Raw genomic sequence first — 21289 nt, forward strand, 5'->3', positions numbered from 1 at the left:
GCAGAATGCCATTTTAATGAAGTTTAAAAGGCATTGCAACTTTTGCAGATTAAAAAAATGAAAAAAAAATAATAAAAGGGAAGAAGAAAAAAAAAGGAGAAAAACAAAAACTGTTGCAGATACAACAAATATTTGATACCTGCTTTATACAAAATGCAAAGTCTGAGGGCCAATGAGATACATTACTGTCTTAGGTTGGGCTGCTATAACAAAATACCATAGACTGGATGGCTTAAACAACAAACATTTCTCACAGTTCTGAAGGCTGGAAGTCTGAGATCAAAGTGTCAGCATGGTCAGGTTCTTGGTGAGGGCTGTCCTCTTGGTTCACAAGGGACATCTCCTCGTATCCTCACAATGTGGCAAGCCAAGAGAGGAAGCAAGCTCACCTGCTCGTGTCTCTTCTCATAAGGGCACTCATCCATCCCATCACGAGTGCTCCCTCCTCATGACCTAATTATGTCCCAGAGGCCCTACCTCCCCTTATCATCACACTGGAAGTTAGGGCTTCAACATAAGAATTTGAAGGAGATGCAAACATTCAGTTTATAACAATTCCTAACCCTCAGAAAACTTACATCTAGCAGGAGAGAAGAATATATATGTACTAAATATAAAACAACATGGTAATTAGCATTCTAGGTGTATGAATACGGGATCAGGAGGGAAAGAAAAATGAGTTTTTCCTGAGTGAGTCAGAGGACAAGTAGATCAGTACCAGGGAAAGGTGGATTGTATCCCAGCAGAGGAGCCCTTGAAACAGGTACAAGTTTGGGGCTCACAGGGCACAGCTATGTCGGTGGGGCTAGTGACCAAGATGTGCAAAGTCTATTATATATTTTAAAAAATATTTGTTGAAATGATATCTAAAATTGTTAGTGTTAATGATAATCACCTATGATTATTGCTTTGTAAAAAATAATTTGGGATATAAGAAGAGCTATTAAGTTAACAGTCTTTACTCTGAATTGTAGCTAAACAGTTTGCTTCTTCTGTAGCAAAGGGAGATTTGTCTGGTGGTGACTGATGTCACCCTGCAAATGCAAGATGAGAATAACTCTGGCCTCCCCAAAACCGTCCCAGTCTGTGTGGCCTCCTCATGTGTACTGGACCCAGAAGTCCTGGAAGCGCTCAGTGAGGCTGCCCCCCACACCTTCCTCTTCAAGGATGCTCTCCGAGACCAGGGTATGCTTTCTTCTTCTTGACAGCTTTGATCCAGTGGCGACTAAGAGCTGCCATAAAATAGCTTGTAGCTTCTGGTTGCCTCTTTCTTGCTCTGAAACTACTGGACATTTCTTGAAGCACACTGTGGACGAGGGGTGTGGAGTGGAAGAGGCCCATGGTACCAGCCTTGGTCTTTCACTGACCCCTGTCATGGCCACCAAGACCGAACCGGAACTGCCTGCAGTGCTGACATATCCTGTGAGAGATGCTATTTATCACTCAAGAATTATCTCTTGGAAGCATACTTTATAGGTGCAGAAGCTATCTGAAGCCATTGCCTGAAACATCACTTTTTAAAACAAACGAAAAGCTAGAATATTATAAACATTAGATCAATAAATACTAGATCAGTCACTCCTTATTTTTCCAGGAATCAAACTAGAATCCTGCCTAAACTGTGTAATTTTTTTTATTTTATTGGGTATAATTTGCAAACCACAAAATTCTCCTTTCTGAATTGAATTTGAATCTAATATTTGTGTGCTTTTCCAGCAGAGCACACTAGGGGCTTTGGGGCTTCCTTTCTGCACAGTGTATGTGTCGCTGGACACAAAGGATGGGCCCCACTGCTGTGCCCCTCAGCCCACATGACTTGTAGGAAGCTGGCCAAGGACACTGTCATTACGAGCAAGAGAACTCACTTTTTCTTCAGTGCTTCAATAATCTGAAGTGTCTTTGTTGGCAGGTCAGATTGTTTGTGTTGAACGAACTGTCCTCATGCTTCAAAAGCCACTTTTGGGTGTGGCCTCTGATGCTTGCTCCTGTGAGCTGACTGGCCCTGTGAAGCTCGATGAACTGGATTCTGTTACTCAGGTCAACTCCATTTGCAGCGTTCAAGGTTGGTAGTCAATCTTGATGGAAATGGTATTTATATTTGCTTAAATATCGTACTTATTTTACATTCATTTACTCATTTGCTCACTTATTCAACAAGTGTTTATTGAGTGCCTGACATGTTCCAGGCATTGGCTACATAATGAACAAAATCAGAAAAGGTGAGCCAGCCCTGATAGCCTAATGGTTCAAGTTTGGCGCATTCCACTTTGGTGGCCTGGGTTCGTTTCCTGGGTGTGGAACTATACCACTCATCTGTCAGTAGCCATACTGTGGTGATGGCTGACACAAAACTAGAAGAACTTACGACTAGAATATACAGCTGTGTACTGGGGCTTTGGGGAGGAAGACTGGCAAAAGATGTGAGCTCAGGGCGAATCTTTCCCAGCCAAAAAAACAAAAAGTCAGAAAAAGTGCTTGCCTCTGGACTTATAGTCTGTATATAAAGACACTAGTCAGATATGCACACAGCCAAATATAGACCTACAGTGTCTGAGTGCTCCAAGTGCCTGTCACCAGGACCTCACCTTGTCAGAGACATCACGGAAGTCTCCCTAGTGACAGGAGCCTTGAGCCAAGATCTGAAGGGTAGAAGGAAGGTAATTAGGTGAAGGGGTGGGAGCAGGAAGAATGTCTGGTGGGAAGAGAACAGAACTCATAAAAACTGCTGACAGGACAAACTAGGTATGCACCAGAGCCTAGAAGGAGACGGAAAGGCAGCTGTATATAGGGGTTACCTGGGACGAGGCTGGAGGGACCAGCCGTGCAGGTGAGTGGGCGGCCCTGTCAGGAGTGTGCTGTGTCATCTCGACAGAGAGACACATGGTCCGATTTCCATAGCAGAGTGGAGGGGCCAGGGCCTAGGGGTTAGCCAGTGGGAGGGCAGGCACTAGTCTAAAGGGGTGAGACCAGTGCAGTAGAGAAGTCAACCCAGGAGTGGACTTAGTTAAAAGGAAAATTGGCAGACTGAGTAATGAATGCAGTGCAGAGGGAGGAAGGCATTCATGGAGGGTGGATTGTATGTGCACCCTCTAAGATCCGGCGTAGATGGCAAGGCAATGGTGGTGCTCTTCAGTGAAGTAGTGTGTGGGGGAAGAGACCAGCTTTGAGGGAGCAATCTCAGTTCCGTATTGGAGAGTTTGGGTGTTTTTGATATATTTGAGAAGGAGATGTTTCAGTAGCTGTTTGAATATATGTCTGGAGCTGAAAATAGCATTAATACTATAGGCTTTAATTTCATAAAATTTTTTAGTGATAAAAGTAACATATGTCCATTGGGATTAGTGAAAGATGAGTAAAAAGAAAGGTAGCTATCTCCTGCCATGCACCCCCTGCTAGACTGCGTGCACACAGGAGCACACATGCCTGCCCCTTCGGAGGGACATGTGTGCCTTTATAGACAGGAAGGTTTGCTCCATGTGACTCTGTCCCAGGCTTTCCTCACTTAGTTCTCTAGCAGAGACGTCCATTCAGGCAGGTAGATAGGATCTAAGTCAACAATGTAATCATCAAATAATATTCCCTCATACAAATAAACTGCCCCTGCATGGATGGGCATCCAAGATGCCCTCTCTTTGCACTTATAAACAAGGCTGAAATAAACACCCTTCCCAACATCAACCCCTACTGATTTCCCTAGAAGAGGATTTCAGGGTCTTAGGGGTCATATGTTTTTTAACCAACTTTATTGAGATATAACTTACATACTCTACAATTCACTCATTTATAATGTTTTGATATATTCCCAGAGTTGTGCAACCATCGCTATAATCTAATTTTAGAACACTGTCTTCATGACCATTGTCAGTCACTTCCCCTTACACTCTGCCCTCTCTCATACCTCCCCACACCCTAGTCTTAGGAAAATACTTATCTACTTTCTTTCTCTATAGATTTGCCTTTTATAGATTTCACGTACATGGAATCAAACATTATATGGTTTTTTGTGTCTGGCTTCTTTCACTTAACATGATGTTTTCAGAGTCGTCAGTGATGTAGTATGTATCAGTACTTCATGTCTTTTTATGGCTGAATATTTCCTTTTATGGATGTACCACATTTTGTTTATCTGTTCATTAGTTGATGGATGTTGGGTTGTTTCTACTTTTTGGCTATTGTAAATAGGGCTGCTATGAATATTTTGGACAAGTTTTTGTTTCAACACCTGTTTTCAAATTTGGGCTATGTATCCAGGAGTGGCATTGCTGGGTCATATGCTGATCAAACATAAACACTGTGTTTAACCTTTTTGAAGAAATGCCAAAGTGTTTTCCAAAGTGGCCACACTAAGGGTTTCTTTATCTTTAATATTAAAAGATATTGCTAAATTAATATCTGGAAACTGTACAAAAATTCACACTTCCAAAAGTAATATCTGAGAGGGCCTGTTTCTTCCACCCTTGCCCACCACTAGATTACTGAATCTTTTTATGATTTTTATGAACAGCAAAAAATCTGTGACCTCAATGCTTTATTCACATCCCCTTCTCTCTCATGAGACTGAGCACTGTTCATTGTTGAGGCCTTTTGGATTTTTTATTCTGTGCACCTGCTTTTAGAGTTTATACCGAACAAAACTCAGGTTGTGATTTGATGGAGAAAGGAGAGCCTAGTGTTCTGGAAGAAAGCAGATTCTAACGAGTCACCTGACATCTGAGTCCTCCATTTTCTCATCTGTAAAACAGGAATAATAGAATCAAGCTCAAAGCATTGTTGAGGAGGAAATAAGATAATGCACATGAGGCTTTGGGGGCTTGGAGCACTTACAGACTAGCAGAGAAGATAGACATCTTGATGCTTCCATTGCCACAGACTAGGAAGGGACAGACAGCTGGCCAATGGCTGGAGGGCTACAGCCAGTGACGGCAGTGGGTGGGTGGCCTTGGGACTGTCAGGATTTATCAGGCGGACTTGGTGAAGGCCTTCCAGATGGGTAGAAGGACATGTGGGAAACCACACACGTGCCCAGAACTATTGTAAAAGCTCATATACTGGAGGAGAGGCAGGGCCAGCATGGGACAGGGCTGGTCCTGTCTTGTTCTGCTTTCCCTGGCTATGCTAAGGATTTTATATGATCAGATTTTTGTCTTACATGAAGCTGTTCTGTCAGAACCATGGATAGACTATGGTACAAAGCAGGGATAGGTTGTTGGCAGGAAGATGCATGGTGCAAGTAAGGGAGGGCCAAGGTCTGCTGGGGCTGAACAGACTGCAAGGGTGTCTACAAGCAGGCATACTGTGGCTCCTCTAAACGTAGCTGCACTGTGCCCTGAGTGGACAGGCTGTGAGGACAGAGTGCGTGGTGCAGACGGGCACAGATACGCTATGCTGTCCTCAAAAGCCTGTCCACAGCCTGCCGGCAGAGCTTGCTGTCTCCAGCACCTCTATAGAAACTTCCCTTCCACCATTATTCTCCTCATCAGTTGCTACCTGTTCTCCATGCCCCTCACCTCTCTCAGAGCCCAGGATTGGTCCAGGGCTCAGAGGAGAATGAGAGAGCAGCCCCGCAGGTGGTGTTCCCTGCCCTGCTTCTGAAAGTCCCTGCCAAAACTCCACACCAATTAGGCTGTATGGGACCCTGTTATTATAAGACCATAAGTAAAGAATCGCCACTGCCTAGAGCACCATTTTGTGAGAAAACATGTACCTGAAGAGCTGGCTTCCAAAGAAGAGTTTGGAGTCTAACCCATTCCTAACTACAGCCAGTGAGTGCCACAGAGTTGCAAAACAAGGAAAACGTATAGATACTTGTGGGGAGAGAGAGAAGAGCTGATTTTTCTAGTTTGTGAAGAACCTTCTCCTATTATTTTTAAAAATAACTTATAGGTGAGATTCAGAAAATATAAAATTAACCGTTTTAAAGTGAGCACTTCAGTGGCATTTAGTCCATTCACAGTGTTGTGCAACCACTCCTATTTTATATTGTGTCTTTGGAGATCTCACTGCTTTGGGAAGAAAGTGGCATTCTATTTTTTTAATAACAGCTTAATTGAGATGTCATTCACATACTATGAAATTCACTCTTTTAAAGTATACAACTCAGTAGTTTCTAGTATATTCACACAATTGTGCAACTATCCCCACTAACTAGCTCCAGAATATTTTCATCACCCCAAAAAGAAACTGCATGTCTATTAGCAGTCACTCCCCACTCCACCCAGCCCCTGACAACCACTAATCTACTTTCTGTCTCTACGGATTTGCCTATTCTGGACATTTCTTATGAATGGAACCATGTAATATGTGTTCTTTTGTTTCTGGCTTCTTTCACTTAGCTGAACATTTTCAAGATTCATCCACATTGTGAGATTCATCAGCACTTCTTTCCTTTTTATGGCTGAATATTCCATTGTATGGATATACCACATTTTATTTATCCATTTATCAGCTGATGTTCATATTTTTATATTATGAATAGTGCTGCTGCAAATATTCATATACAGGCTTTAGAGTGGACATGTTTTGTCTGTTCTTTTGGATATATTCTTATTTTTATATAGTTTTCATGTTGACCATCATCATAATTCGACAGAGGTACAAGAGTAAAACTAGGAAGAATCTGTAATATCTCCAAGCTTGGGGAAAGGCATCTGTAGAAAGTAACCCCATCCAAAGAGACAGAACTGTGGGACTGAAGAGATTTGGTAACTCTAAGTCCAAAAAAGGTGACCAAGGGGCAATTTCAGGAAAATATAACCCAAAGTGAGAGAAATTTATTCTCCATTGTAACCTCTGAGACGGACAGTGTTAACAGAGGATCTTTGTGGAGTCCAGAAAAGGGAAACTCACGAGTGAGAATTTGGCCATTTTGCCAGCTAGCAGTACCCCTGGAAAAGCCCCTGGTCTTCTCCAGTCTCCGAATTCTCTGGGTTGTGGGGACAAAGGAGCCCTTGGCTTCGTGGCCTCACACATCCCTCTCCTCTCACTCTCCCAGCACCTGGCCTCAAGCATCTTGGTCATCAGGTAGAAAGTACATTCAGAGAGGCTGTTATTTACCCTTAGACATCTATATAGGGTGCTCCTGAAGCCCATTGTTTGGGTTTCACACACTGTTCCCTTCGTCCTCACTCTGATGAGGGTGTGCTTGTCACAGCAGGGGTTAGCTGTTGGAACACTGAAGGAGCTTTGTTCTTCGCTGGTCAGATACAGCCTTGCATGTCATCACGTAGTGGACCATGTCTTGGGCATTATGGGGTGGTGGCAGCCACTGGGAACACTGATGAGACTCAGGCATCCTTAAGCCCCACTTCACTCCAAACAGAACCTTCATGTAGGAGATGAGGACTAAATATTTTTTAAGTAAACAATAGGCAATTCAATCTATCACAAAGCTCTGTCCCTGTTAGCATGAGACAAACTTAGATGGCCCAGGGATTGGGGTTTCAGACCCTTAAGCACCTAAGCAATAGGAGGAGAGCCACACAGGATCCTGTGTACAATGCCATGCACTGGAAATGAGGCAATACCCTCAAATCTTTGTAGACTTTACTACATTTATCATTCTAAAGTGAGGCATGCCTAGGAACAGGGGCTGCTGTCATCGCCTTGATGGGAAGCGTTCACATGGGTATTGGCCTGGTGTCCATGTGCCTCACACACGGAAGCACCAGAGCGGCCAAAGCTCCCATGCCCTAGCCCGCCCTGGCCACATTGCAGACACCAACGCTGTGCTGTCTGGGTCTGTGCTTTTACTGCAAGGTTTGATCAGTGTGGCTGTGCACTACTGATGCCGCAGTTCTTTGCTTCAGTAATGATGCAGTAAAAAGGCATGTGGGTTATAAATGACCTTCACCACTTGTCCATTGCTCATTCAGCTCCCTTCCAAACTTAAAGCAAAGAATTCAGTAAATAGAGTGTTTTTTTCCGTGGCTAGAATATCCCAAGATGTTATTAGTGGAGAAAGAGAACAGTATTTCTAAACAGTAGAGCAAACAGGCTCTAATTGTATGTATTTCCCTTGTATTAAAATGAAAAGTTATTTATTTTCTGTGCCCTTATCTTATAAATTAGTGGCATCATCATTTCTGATTAAGCCAGTTCTGTTAGGTGCTTTTTCCTTTCTCATTCACTTATAAATATGTTTCAAGCATTTTACTTATCGTTGGCTCTATTTAAATAGAGAAACCTTGGAGAACCTCACAGGTCCTCCCTATGAGAGCTCCATGTAAAGACTGAGGATTGTGGGCAGGGAGGAGGTGGGTGCCAGGTTGGGGAGAGGCCTGTAGGGCACAAAGACAGCATGAACATGAGTGCTGTTCGTTTGTTAATCAGAAGTTCTAGGCCCTTTGCAACAAGTCAGTTAATAAATGTCCTAGGAACCCCAGGTATACCTAGCAGGGAGGCAGCCCCAGCTACCTTAAGTGTTGTAGAAGGGAAATAAGTGCCAGTTGTGTTTGGCCAGTCCCACCATGGCCAGCAGGGTCAGTATCAGGTGATTCACCTTCTCCAAGAAGCTACAGCTGGCCAGGGTTGACCAGGGGGGAAGTGTTCTGAGAGTGAGCTATAGAGTAGCCAGGGTCAGGGTCCCCATACCTGGTGAAGCCAGGGTTCACTCTTGGTGTTGTACAGTTCTGTTGGTTTTGACTGATGTATAATATCATCTAACCACAATTATAATATCATACAGAATAGTTTCACTGCCCTAAAAATCCCCTGTACTCTACCTATCATGCGTTCCTCCCTACCCCCACCCCTCAAATCCTTGATCTCTTTACCTTCTCCATAGTTTTGCTTTTCCAGAATGCCATAGTTGGAATCACATAGTATATAGCCTTTTCAGATTGGCTTCTTTCATTGAGCAATATGCATTCAATATTGGTTCTTCCAGGGGCCAGCCCCATGGCCAAGTGGTTAAGTTTGCGTGCTCTGCTTCGGCAGCCCAGGGTTTCACTGGTTTGGATCCTGGGCATGGACCTAGCACCACTCATCAAGCCATGCTGAGGCGGCGTCACACATAGCAGAGTCAGAAGGACCTACAACTAGAATATACAACTATGTACTGGGGGGCTTTGGGGAGAAGAAGGAAAAAAGAGAATGGCGACAGATGTTAGCTCAGGTGCCAATCTTAAAAAAAAGAAAAAAGATTTGTTCTTCTATGTCTTTTCTTAGCTTGATAGCACGTTTCTTTTTAGCGCTGAATAATATTCCACTCTCTGGATGTACCACAGTTTATTCATCCATTCACCTCCTGAACAACGTCTTGGTTGCTTCCGTGTTTGGGCAATTATTAATAAAGCTGCTATACACATTTGTGTGTGGCTTTTTTTGTAGACATATTTTAAGCTCATTTAGGTAAATATCAATGAGTGCAACTGCTGAATCATACAGTAAGACTATGTTTAGTTTTGTAAGAAACTACCAGACTATCTTCCAAAGTAGCTATTCCATTTTGCATTCCCACCAACCATGAATGAGAATTCCTGTGGCTCCACATCCTCACCAACATTTGATGTTGTCGGTTTTATTTTTGCCATTCTAACAGATGTGTAGTGGTATCTCTTTGTTTTAATTTGCATTTCCCTGCTAACTTTTGATGTGGAGCATCTTTTCATATGGTTATTTGCCATCTGTACATCTTCTTTGGTGAGGTGTCTGTTAAGGTCTTTGGCCCATTTTTTAAATTGGGCTGTTCATTTTCTTACTGTCAAGTTTTAAGAGTTCTTTGTATATTTTGAATATCAGTCCTTTATCAGATATGTCTTTTGCACATATTTTCTCCCAGTCTGTGGCTTGTCTTTTCATTCTTTTAAGAGTGTTTTTTGCAGGCTAGAAGTTTTAATTTTTTTTCTTTTTTTAAAGATTGGCACCTGAGCTAACAACTGTTGCCAATCTTATTCTTTTTTTTAATTCTTTTTCTCCCCGAATCCCCCCAGTACATAGTTGCATATTTTAGTTGTGGCTCCTTCTAGTTGTGGCATGTGGGATGCTGCCTCAGCATGGCCTGACGAGCAGTGCCATGTCTGCACCCAGGATCTGAACCGGTGAAACCCTGGGCCACCGAAGCAGAGCATGTGAACTTAACCACTCAGCCACAGGGAAAGCCCCTAGAGTTTTTCATTTTAATGAAGACGCATATCAATTTTTTTTCATGACTTGTGCTTTTGGTGTTGCACTAAGAATTCATTGTCAAAACCAGGTCACCCAGATTTTCTCCTATTTTCTTGTAGGAGTTTTATAGTTCTGAATTTTATGTTTAAGTCTATGCTCCATTTTGAGTTAATTATTGTGTAAGGTGTAAGGTCTCTTTCTAGATTTGTTTTTTTGCATGCGGATATCCAGTTGTTCCAGCACTGTTTGTTGAAAAGACTATCCTTTCTCTATATAATTGTCTTTGTTCCTTTGTCAAAGATCACTTGACTATATTTATGTGAGTCTATTTCTAGGCTCTCTTTTCTGTCCACTGATTTATTTATCTGTTCTTTCACCAATACCACACTATCTTGATATTGATACCTCTCTTGTATGTCTAGAAGTTGGGTAGTGTCAGTTCTCCAGCTTTGTTTTCTTCAATATTGTCTTGGGTATTCTAGGTCTTTTTGCCTTCCATATAAACTTTAAAATCAGTTCGTTGATATCCACAGAATAACTTGCTGGAGTTTTGATTGGGATTGTATTGAATCTATAGATCAACTTGGGAAAAATTTACACCTTAACACTATTGAGTCTTCCTATCCATGAACATGGAATATCTATTTATTTAGCTCTTTGGTTTCTTTCAGCAGTTTTGTAGTTTTCTTCATATAGATCTTGTACCTGTTTTGTTACATGTATATCTAAGTATTTAATTTATTTTAGTGCTAATGTAAATGCTGTTGTGTTTTGATTTCAAATACCATTTGTTTGTTGCTAGTATAAGAAAGCAATTGACTTTTGTTTTTTAACTTTGTATCCTACAACCTTACTATAATCGTTTCATAGTTCTAGTAGTTTTTTGTTTTGCTTCTTTGGGATATTGTATGTAGAAAACTATGTCATCTGAGAACAGGACAGTTTTTTCTTCCTCCCCAATCTGTATACTTTTATTTTCTTTTCTTGTGTTACTGCATTAGCTAGGACTTATAGTATCATGTTGAATAGCAGTAGTGAGAGGGGACTTGCTTGCTCTGTTCCCGATCTTGAAGGGAAAACATCTACTTTTTCACCATTAAGTATGATATTGGCTACAGGGGTTTTATTTGTTTGTTGTTCAATCTGCTAAAGATAGTATCTTCGTTTCACTGTTTGAAAGAAAAGAATATTAGCTCTCATGTCCTTATTTTACTGCGCTCTTCCTTTCCATCTTCCTACAGTTGTTTCTGTACTGTATTTTGTTAAAATTGATAATATTCTGTTTCATAACTATAATTAAACTTGGCACACTTTGTCTACAGGTTGATTCTCAAAGATGAAAATCAATAAATGGTATTTTTATTATCATGATTATATATATATTTTTCACTGAAAAGGAAAATAGTATACTACACTGCTATTTCCTTTCTTGTATGATTTTTTTTTAAGATTTTATTATTCCCTTTTCTCCCCAAAGTGCCCCTGGTACATTGTTGTATATTTTTAGTTGTGGCTCCTTCTAGTTGTGGCATGTGGGATGCTGCCTCAGCATGGCTTGATGAGCAGTGCCATGTCCGCACCCAGGATCAGAACCAGTGAAACCCTGGGCCACTGAAGCGGAGTGTGCAAACTTAACCACTCAGCCATGGGGCCGGCCCCTGATTTTTTTTCATGGAATTCTATATTGACCTTAGTTTTCTTTCATTGCCTGCCATGTACCCTAATTTTTTCCAAACCCTCAAAAATGGTGAGCTTATCTTCTGCAGATAAATTTTCTCCTAATGCTTGTTCTAGTGAGGAATGAAATTCTTTGCTCCAGGAGTAGGAAGAATAACTCTTCTATTTTTCTGGAAACTTAGGTCACATTTTACTTTTTCTTCAAATGTCTGATTTCACCACTTTTTGATGAGGATGGTCTGTCATTTGCCAGTGGATGTAGATGATATCTATATTGCTTCATACTGCAAGAAGATCAGACCATCTCAGTCCCCTGTTTAAAATTCTTCACTGGTTTCTCATCCCTTCCAAGATCAAGTCTAAAATCTCCAGCAAGATCCTAGATGATTATGGTCTGCCAACTTCACAGCCATTTCACCTACCTGTCCTTTATGCCTACCTGGTCTCCAGTCCCACAGCAAGGTACAGGGTCAGCCTGCGCCCACCTCCCCACCTGCAGCCCACCTCATGTCCCTTCTTTTAGGAAGCCTTTCCTGACCCTCAAGCCAGCCTGGAGGGCCTCTCTTCTGCACCCGTGAGGGGTCTTTTCCACTAGCATTTATTGCATGGTATTTTTTTAAAATAGACTATTTCTGAAAAAAAAAATAGACTTTTTTAGAGCAGTTTAAGTTTACAGCAGAACTGAGCAGAAAGTATAGAGATTTCCCATATATTCCTTACCCCTACACCTGCACAGCCGCTGCCATATCAACATGCCCTACCAGATGGTACATTTGTTACAATAGATGAACCTACTTTGACACATCGTTATCACTCAAAGTCTATAGTTTACATTAGAGTTCACTCTCGGTGTTATACTTTCTATGAGTTTAGAGAAATGTATCCATCATTATGGTATCATACAGAGTAGTTTCACTGCCCTAAAAATCCTCTGTACTCTGCCTATCCATCCCTCCCTCCCTTTTCATACCTAACAGCTACTGGTCTTTTTACTGTCTGTATAGTTTTGCTTTTTCTAGAACGTCATATAGTTGGAGTCATACAGTATATAGCTTTTTCCTAACTGGCTTCTTTCACTTAGTAATATGCATTTAAGTTTTCTCCATGTCTTTTCATGACTTGATAGCTGAATAATATTCCATTGTCTAGATATACCACAGTTTGTTTATCCAGTCTCCTACTGAAGGACATCTTGGTTGCTTCCAAGTTATAGCAATCGTGAATAAAGCTGCCATAAACATCTATGTGCAGGTTTTTGTGTGGATATAAGCTTTCAACTCCTTTGGGTTGAAAGAGCACGACTGCTGGACTGTATGGTAAAACTATGTTTAGTTTTGTAAGAAATTGCCAAATTGTCTTCCAAAGTGGCGGGACCATTCTCCATGCCCACTAGTAATGAATGAGAGTTCCTGTTGCTCCACATCCTCACCAGCATTTGATGTTGTCAGTGTTTGGTTTTGATAATTCTAATAGATGTGTAGTGGTATCTCATTGTTGTTTTAATTTGCATTTCCCTGATGACCTATGATGTGGAACATCTTTTAATATGCTCATTTGCCATCTGTATATCTTCTTTGGTGAGGTGTCTGTTAAAGTCTTTGGCCTGTTTTTTAATTGGGTTGTTCATTTTCTTTTGTCGAGTTCCAAGAGTTCTTTGTATGTTTTGGATACCAGTCCTTTATCAGATATCTCTTTTGCAAATATTTTCTCCCATATTTCATGACATTTGTACTCATTATTTGTTTATCTCCCTTACCAATGAGACTGTGCAGTCCATGGGAGTAGGGGTTGTAGCATTCATCTTTATGTTTTTAATGCTACACATAGATCCCACACTAAATAGCATTGTATACAGATTTGTTTGTCAAATAAATAAATCACAAATGTTAGAGTAAAAAAGAAATAAGGAAACCAGAGAAATCACATAAGAAGAGATATTAACAAACTAATAAGAATATTTATCTTTCCTTATCAAAGAAGTAGAAACTAAAATAAGTAATTCCATTATACCATATATATAAGGAGGCAAATACTTAAGCTCATGTCAGGGTTCAGGGCAGTGAAACTGGCACTCTGTGAATGGATGGTGACAGTGTGAATCAGCAAGTCCTTGTGGGAAACACCTTCTAAAAGAGTATTTCTACATCTCTAATGCTCATACTCTGACACTGTAATTCTACTTCCAAGAATCTAACCTAAGGAAAGGATCTCAGTGCAGAAAAGGCCTTATGCACAAAATTACCCACTGCCTCACCACTAAAGTAATTTGGAGAACTAAATGTCTGATATGAAAATGGTTGAGGGAACTGTGACACACCTCCTAACTGGAATATCAATAAGATAGATAAAACAATCCTTACAACAGCTATCATTGTTACCTGCCATCATGTTGGCTCCGACTCCTGGCGACCCTATGAATGAGTGATGTCTGCAACGTCCTGTCCTCAACAGCCCTACTCAGCTTCTGTAGACTCATGCCTGTGGCTTCCTTTATGGAATCAACCCATCTCGTGTTTGATCTTCCTCTTCTCCTACCTCCTTCTCCTTTTCCCAGCATTATTGTCTTCTCCAAAGAATCGTGCCTTCTCAGGATGTGCCCAGAGTAGGACAGCCTCAGTTTTATTATTTTTGCGTCCAGTGATAGGTCAGGCTTAATTTGCTATAGGATCCACTGTCCATCTTTCTGGCAATCCAGGGTAGTCATAGAGCTCTTCTTCAATGTCATAGTTCAAATGAATCTATTTTTTTCCTGTCAGCCTTCTTCACTGTCCAGCTTTCGCACCAGTACATAGTAATTGGGAATACGAGGGTGTGGATAGTCTTGGCCTTAGTCTCTAACGACACTTTCTTACACTTGATGATCTTTCCTAATTCTTTCACTGCCACCCTTCCAAGACTCAGTCCTCTCTTGATTTCTTGTCTGCAGTCTCTGTTTAAATTGATGACTGAACCAAGGTAGACAAAATCTTTAACAATTTCAAAGTCTGCATTGTCTACGTTAAAATTGGGTGGTCCTAAAGTCATGCTTTCTGTCTTCTTGATGTTCAAATGCAGTCCTGCTTTGGCACTTTCTTCTTTCACTTTTCTCAGAAGTCATTATAAACAAGAAAACAACAGTTATACAGCAACCTAAAAGATAGAATGAGTTATTGTGCTGATGGTTTGCTGGTAACAATTTAAATATGTATGCATCTGGAAAAAACTAGAAAAGATTGGGCAAAAATGAAAATACTTGGTTAGGTAGTACTATGGGCAAGTTTTAAAACTCACTTTTTATTGTAATTTTGTTTGTGCAATAAATGGAAATTATAAAAAGCTTAGGAACGTTTATATAAATTCACAAGGTAGAAAAAAATCTGAGGCGCCTTATGTTATCATCTCTGGCCTGAGAGGCAAAGAGAAGTTGGGAAGCAGAAACCACCTCTGAGATTCTGGCTTTGCTTTCACTTGGGCCTAGGCGCTGTGGTTGGTGTGGACGAGAGCACTGCCTTCTCGTGGCCTACGTGTGACCTGTGTGGCAACGAGAGATTAAAACAGAGCCCAGAAGACAGGTAAAGGAGCAGGAGCTGGCCTGAAAGATCCCAGGGTGGCAGCAACCCAACCTCAGGGTCCCCACTGCCTTCCTGCCTCAGGTCAGCTTCCGCAGTGCCAGCATGAGCTCCAAGTGGGAAACTGAGTCTGCTGAGTGCAGGGAAGGGGCCATGGTGTGCAGTGTGTTTTCTTTCTTCATAACAGGGATTTTTGCTGTTTCTTACAGCTCCTCTCAAAAGAGAAAAGAGCCACATTTTGTCCTCAGCTCCTTTATTATCAGTCTAGAGAAAAAGGAAAAACTCAGGGCCAACATGAATAAGTAAGACAAACTTGGTAACTGTACAGCTTGTCTTTGCAGTGGTGCAAACTTTTCCAGAGACCAAAGCACAGCTTCATCCATGGACACTCCTTCCCTGCCCAGTGTTATGCACTCCTCCCTAAGGGCCAGGTCTGGGGCTGGGTCCTGATGCAGTTCTCTGAGTCAGTTCTCTGGCCTCCCAAGTTGACTTTGTCATATGACAGAAAGGGGCAAGCTCATTACTTTTCTGCTACTTAAGAAGCAAAGGGCAAATGGCGCCTTTTGCTCCTTAATACCTCCTGTGTTGCTGGTCTTATATATAAACAAGTCATCACTGGATCATATTTAAGAGACAAGAAGAATGTGAATCACAAGTTTACATGGTAGCAGTAAGGAGCATAGATACTGGTGATTAAAAATAGGTTTTCCCGTTCAGATTGATGGGAGGCCTTCACTTCCCCTTGCCTCGCAGAGGGCCTTCACTTGCTTCATGGGATATTTGCTGTCATCCACTATGCTCAGCTTGAATGAGCCTTCTCTGTCTAAGTGCCCCTTCCATCCTCCAGGTTATTACATGCCCATGCAGCCATTAGTCAGAAGCTGACGTTTATCCCTCAGAACAGGATGAGCCTGGGGCTTCTTTTGGCCTATTTCAGGAACTTGGCTTCTGAAAGTAAATCCCCCTTTTCTATCTCAGCAAACATTCATGTTTATAAAAATGCCTTTCTGCTGCTAAACTCTTCTGACTTATGCCTTTTTGGTCTTGTCTTCCCTGTGCATTTCGAAACAACAGAGGCGCCTTTTCCTGTGGGGACTGCTCCCGTGTGGTCACCTCTCCTCTTCTCAGAAGACACCTGCAGGTCTTCCTGGACTGCCCCTCGCGACCCCAGTGCACAGTGAGGGTCAAGGTAGGAGCTAGTACAGGAGCTCGGGTACATCCCAGTTCCACCACATGGAGACACTTTGACTCCCTGGCCAAGAGAGAGTTGCATCTATTGCTCTTCCCTGGGAAAGGGGGAAAGAGTCACCCTCAGGAATACGGTCTTGCCATGTCTGTGACTTAAAAATCACGTTTGACTTAAGGCTTTGAGATTGAAACTACTAAAGAGAAGCTAGATGGTTTAGATTTAGCATGTTAATTTCAGGACATGGGTATTTTAGCATGAGCACTTACTGCAGTAGCGGGATTTGACGCGGCCTGTTTCACTGTTACTACAGCTGCTGCAGAGCAGTATTGCTTCACTCCTGAGGTTTGCCGCCTGCGATGATGGGGTAAGTCCAGGGACACCCAGCCCAGGTGTGTGTCCTTATTCTCTTAAGCCCTGTGTTAGCAGATCATCCCCAGAAGAAGACCCCTCCTCTGTGTATTTTCAATTACAACAAAGCCCAACAATATAGATGTGTGCATGCTAAGTGTTTAGACTATGCTGATAAGTCTAAATAAGTCTTACTGCTGTCATTCACTAACAAATGCCCGTGTCTGCTAAGGAGATCCATTCCTTTTTGGAATTGAGGTTATTTCCTGATCAACCTTGCAGTAGCTACGTGAATCTGTCTCCCTGACTTTGATTATGGTAAGACAGTCTTGAGATTTGAAGCCTACTGCCATGATTTCACGTTGATAGAACAGAATTATCTGAGACACACATTTTTTTTTTCAATTGCTGGGTATTCCAGAGTCTGAGTAACTGAAAACTTTACCATTATTTCTCAGAACTGGTTTGCCTGCCCTGAGAGTTAACTATGGTGAGACTTAGTAAAGTGGTATGCTCCTTATGGGCCAAAAACAGTTTCTTCTTCATGAAATTTGGCCCTCACAAATGAGAGACGTCTGTCCTTGAGATGCCATGTCTGTCTCTTGTCAAAACCATTTAAAAGCACCACAAGTGGCCCATGGAATCGCTAAACCCAAGAAGGGCACTGGGAACTGACTATTGGAGTGGTGCCAGGGCACAGCCTTCCGAGTCGCAAAAGGTGTCTGACCGGTGTAGGGGTCCACATCTAGGTAGCAGACTTGGCCCAGCTCATGGGGTTGTGGTGAAAGGGTAGGCTGATCATCTGCATAATTTTCTGATGGGTTCCCATAGCCAAATTCCAGCTCTGATTCTAGCCAGAATTTGAGGCTAATTTGATCCATCCTGTGGAGGCTCCTCACCTCAGGGCTGCCCTCTCCAGCCCTTCACCAGCCCCTGTGCCTCGAGAAGCTGGCAGCACCAGGTGGCAGAGCAGCCATTTGCACCCTTTCATCTAAACCATGGCTATCAAAGTTTCAATTAAATCAGAATGTGGATAAATCCATGAACAGAATCTTTGAGGATCACTAGTCTGAGCCTGTGGTTTCCAGCTCTGATTTCAGGGTAGAATCACCTGTGGAGCTCTAAAAGAAGTGTCCAGCACCCTCCTTGGGATGAAGCCCACGGGCCTGGGCATGACTCTTAAAAGCAATTCTGGGGCCAGCCCCAGTGGCCTAGTGGTTAAAGTTCAGTGTGCTCTGCTTTGGCACCCCAGGTGCAGTTCCTGGGTGCAGAACCATACCACTTGTTTGTCAGTGGCCATGCTGTGGCAGCAGCTCACATTAAAAAAAGAGGAAGATTGGCAAGAGATGTTAGGGCAAATCTTCCCCAACAAGAAAAAAAAAAAAAAGCAATTCTGTGACACCCCCCCTACAAACACACACACAGCTCCAAACCTTCATTTAAGGGGCTGCTGCACAAACAGGGATTGACCATGCTGTCGGAGGGTTTATAAACAAATATTCCTTGATTGTGTAAAAGTAAGATGTAAACAATTACAGTGGACCAAGAACTGTTCTTGCTGCTTTTCTCACATATTGCCTCATTTAATCTCCCCAACATCCTAGTGGGGCAGAATCCACATTTTACTGCTGAGAAGACAAAGAGTATGGGCCTCACAGCCCCTGTCTTTGTTGGATGCAAAGACATCCCACAAAGGGAAAGTCATTGTTATTCTCACAACCGACCAGCTGGCAGAGGTGGTAGCCAACCCAGATGGAGGTGTGTGTGACAGGGACCTTGTGTGTGTATTTCTGTTCTTATTAAAGTTCATATGTTTAATGGGTGACAAGGCAGCAGTAGCTGTGGACTGACTCCTTGTCACCTCATCTCTCTGTCCACGAGGGAGGGAGGGAGGAAGAAAGAAAGGCGTAGTGCTAGGTAAGGCTGAGGGATTGGAGGTTTCCAAGGTAGGGGGCTTTTAAAAAGTGCCAAAGATGCAGATCTGGCTTATCAGGGAACATATTTCTGTGGAGAATGTTGGGGGAAAGCATTGGGGAAAGTCCTGCTTAAGCAGCACACAGCAGAATGAACCAAAACCCACAACCTAAACAAACTAACACCAGCACCACTGGGGGATGGCGCACAGCTCATCTGCTGTTCCACACAGCATATCACAGAGACACAATACCTGCCTGCGGTTCCTCAAGTGGCCTTGGCTGGCCCCTCCAGGCTCCAGCCTGATTTCCCACTGGGTCCCTGCAGGCTCCTCAGAGAGCAGCCTGGTGCTTCCTCCAGGAAGCCTCCAGTGATGGAGAGGCTTTGACCACCCTACTTCTCTTTAGGGACCCGGAGACCAGGAGGAGGCCCTGGCAGAAATCCTCCCCCATTCACTTGATTTCCTTCTGACCAAGGCTGGCTTGTACCTCCCATACATTAAACCTCTCAACTACAGTACTCCCATAGGTAAAACTCTACTTATAAAGAGCTCAAAAGGGCATATGTGTGAACGCCAGTGTGTGCTTGTGTACTTGTGTGCTTGAGTATGTGCCTGTGTGTGCACATGTGCATTGGGTGAGAGGAATAGGGTAGTGATAGCCTCACCTGTCACCTTTGTGGGTGCTCTATCAGAGCTGACACCAGTAAGATGAGGGTAAGTTTAAGCCTGGAGGTACATTTTAGTAAGCTCCTTACCCCTAGCTTTACTCACTGTCGATAATCAAGGCTTCACATCCGACCTGGAACGCAACTGGTAGAAGTTGGGTATGAAAAGGACCTATGTGTAGACATCGGCTGCAAGTTTTCCAGTGTGGATTCTGTCAGTTTTCTGGGAGAGAACACACATTTGCCAAAATCCAAAGAATCAAATTAGACTCTCCACAAGAACCATAACTCTATTCCTGGAACAAATGTACTGTTTCTGGTTAGGATACATGAGTGTTAAATTTTATTCCTTCACTTTAGTGTGGTCAAGCTACAGATGTGAAAACAATGGAATTGGCTGCCGTTGTACATGTCACTTCTCAAAGATAACATTACAGTGATAGGAAATTTGGAGTTTGTTTCTTTAGCTTTCAGAAAAGGAAGCTTTAAAGGAAAATATATTGTGCCTTTTAAAAATAGAGAGACATTTGATACGTCTGCATATATGCAGTCATATGAACAGTGCATGTGAGTTTGCTGGCGTAATTGTTTTAACTTCTCTGTATTAATTTCCCCCAAATATAAAATATTTATAATTTAATCTCCATTTATAAATGGTATAGTTATTATGGAAGACTGTGTCTGCCAAACCTGACATTTTAAGAAGAAATGATATTTGCTGACTTACTTTCAAGTCAGAATTCCATACTTTTCCCCCAAATGGGGTAGGAATGCCTGGGCCATTTGTTTCCCACACACACAGCATGCAAGCCTAACAAAAATGGCAAGAGACAACAGAAAAGGACCTGGCAGTACTGCCTCAGTCCTCCCAACCCCATATGGTGACCCCACTCTGTGCCACCCTGCTCTCCCTCCAGACAGGCAGCCTTACAGCTCTGTCTTGTTCACTGCCATTCTTCAGTGTCAGGCCCCCGTGGGCTCATAATAAACCCTCAGTGAGTGATGGAGAAAGTAGGTCATGAACCTGACGTCTGCCTCACGTATGAGCCCTGGCTGCAGAGACACCTTGGCCACCATTGTTGAGTCAGAGACTTTTAGTCCCGTCTCTTCTGTCTTGACCAGCAAATCTCAGCCCTCATCACTCCAGTAAACCACTCCGTTGAACTTACTCTAACTGTTTACTAAGGAAGCCAAACTTTTTACAAATCATATTGAATAGGCAAGGTCTTTTGCATTGTGCCTGTTTTGTAGATGGGAAAATGAACGTATCACAGTGAATTGGCATTAGAGCAGTGTTCATATCCCAGATTGATCCTGATATTTATTCCTTCAAAACAAACCATCTCAAAGCTTAGTGGCTTCCACACTTATTCTGCTCACAGACCTGCAGTTTGGACATAGCTTCGCCAGGACAGCTCGTCTCTGTTCCACTGGGCATCAGCTGGTGCCCCAAAGACTGGGCTGGAGTCACAGAAGGCCCATCAGTCCCCACTGGTCATTGTGCTCCTGTCAGCTGGGACCTTCCCAAGAGCTAGCCAGACATCCACAACGTGTGGACTCCCTCACAGCATGTGTCTAGGTCCCGAGAGAGGCAGGCAGAAGCTGGGCACCTTTCCTGCCCGAGCTTGGATGTCACTCAGCATCCCTTCCACTTCGCTCTGTTCATGAGAAGCCGGTCACTGAGCCCAGCTAAGACCCAGAGTGATGTAGGGAGATGCCCACCTTTGATGGGAGGGCCCAGGGAGCCACAGACATGCTCCTGTTTGGGCCATTTTGTCTGACCCCTCTCGCCTCAGTCCCCTTCACCAAGACATATTAATGATGGAAGGGGTGACTTAACACA

At 42.8% G+C, this 21289-nt stretch overlaps 1 protein-coding gene across 9 annotated transcripts in view; it reads left to right on the forward strand.

The window, feature by feature from the left end:
• Positions 1 to 21289, forward strand: part of SPIDR (scaffold protein involved in DNA repair) — a 466088-nt gene that overhangs the window by 442477 nt on the left and 2322 nt on the right. For 7 of the 9 annotated variants that reach the window (XM_046641898.1, XM_046641893.1, XM_046641894.1 and 4 more), the window contains 5 exons: positions 999 to 1185; positions 1910 to 2062; positions 15239 to 15332; positions 16404 to 16518; positions 16829 to 16882. In XM_046641898.1, the coding sequence (XP_046497854.1) occupies positions 999 to 1185; positions 1910 to 2062; positions 15239 to 15332; positions 16404 to 16518; positions 16829 to 16882 (603 nt within the window). Of the gene's footprint in view, positions 1 to 998; positions 1186 to 1909; positions 2063 to 15238; positions 15337 to 16403; positions 16519 to 16828; positions 16883 to 21289 lie in introns of those variants that run through there. The other 2 variants (XM_046641895.1, XM_046641900.1) reach the window with 2 other exon arrangements.

The sequence above is a fragment of the Equus quagga genome, chromosome 16, assembly GCF_021613505.1.
Source record: "Equus quagga isolate Etosha38 chromosome 16, UCLA_HA_Equagga_1.0, whole genome shotgun sequence".
Lineage (NCBI taxonomy): Eukaryota > Metazoa > Chordata > Mammalia > Perissodactyla > Equidae > Equus > Equus quagga.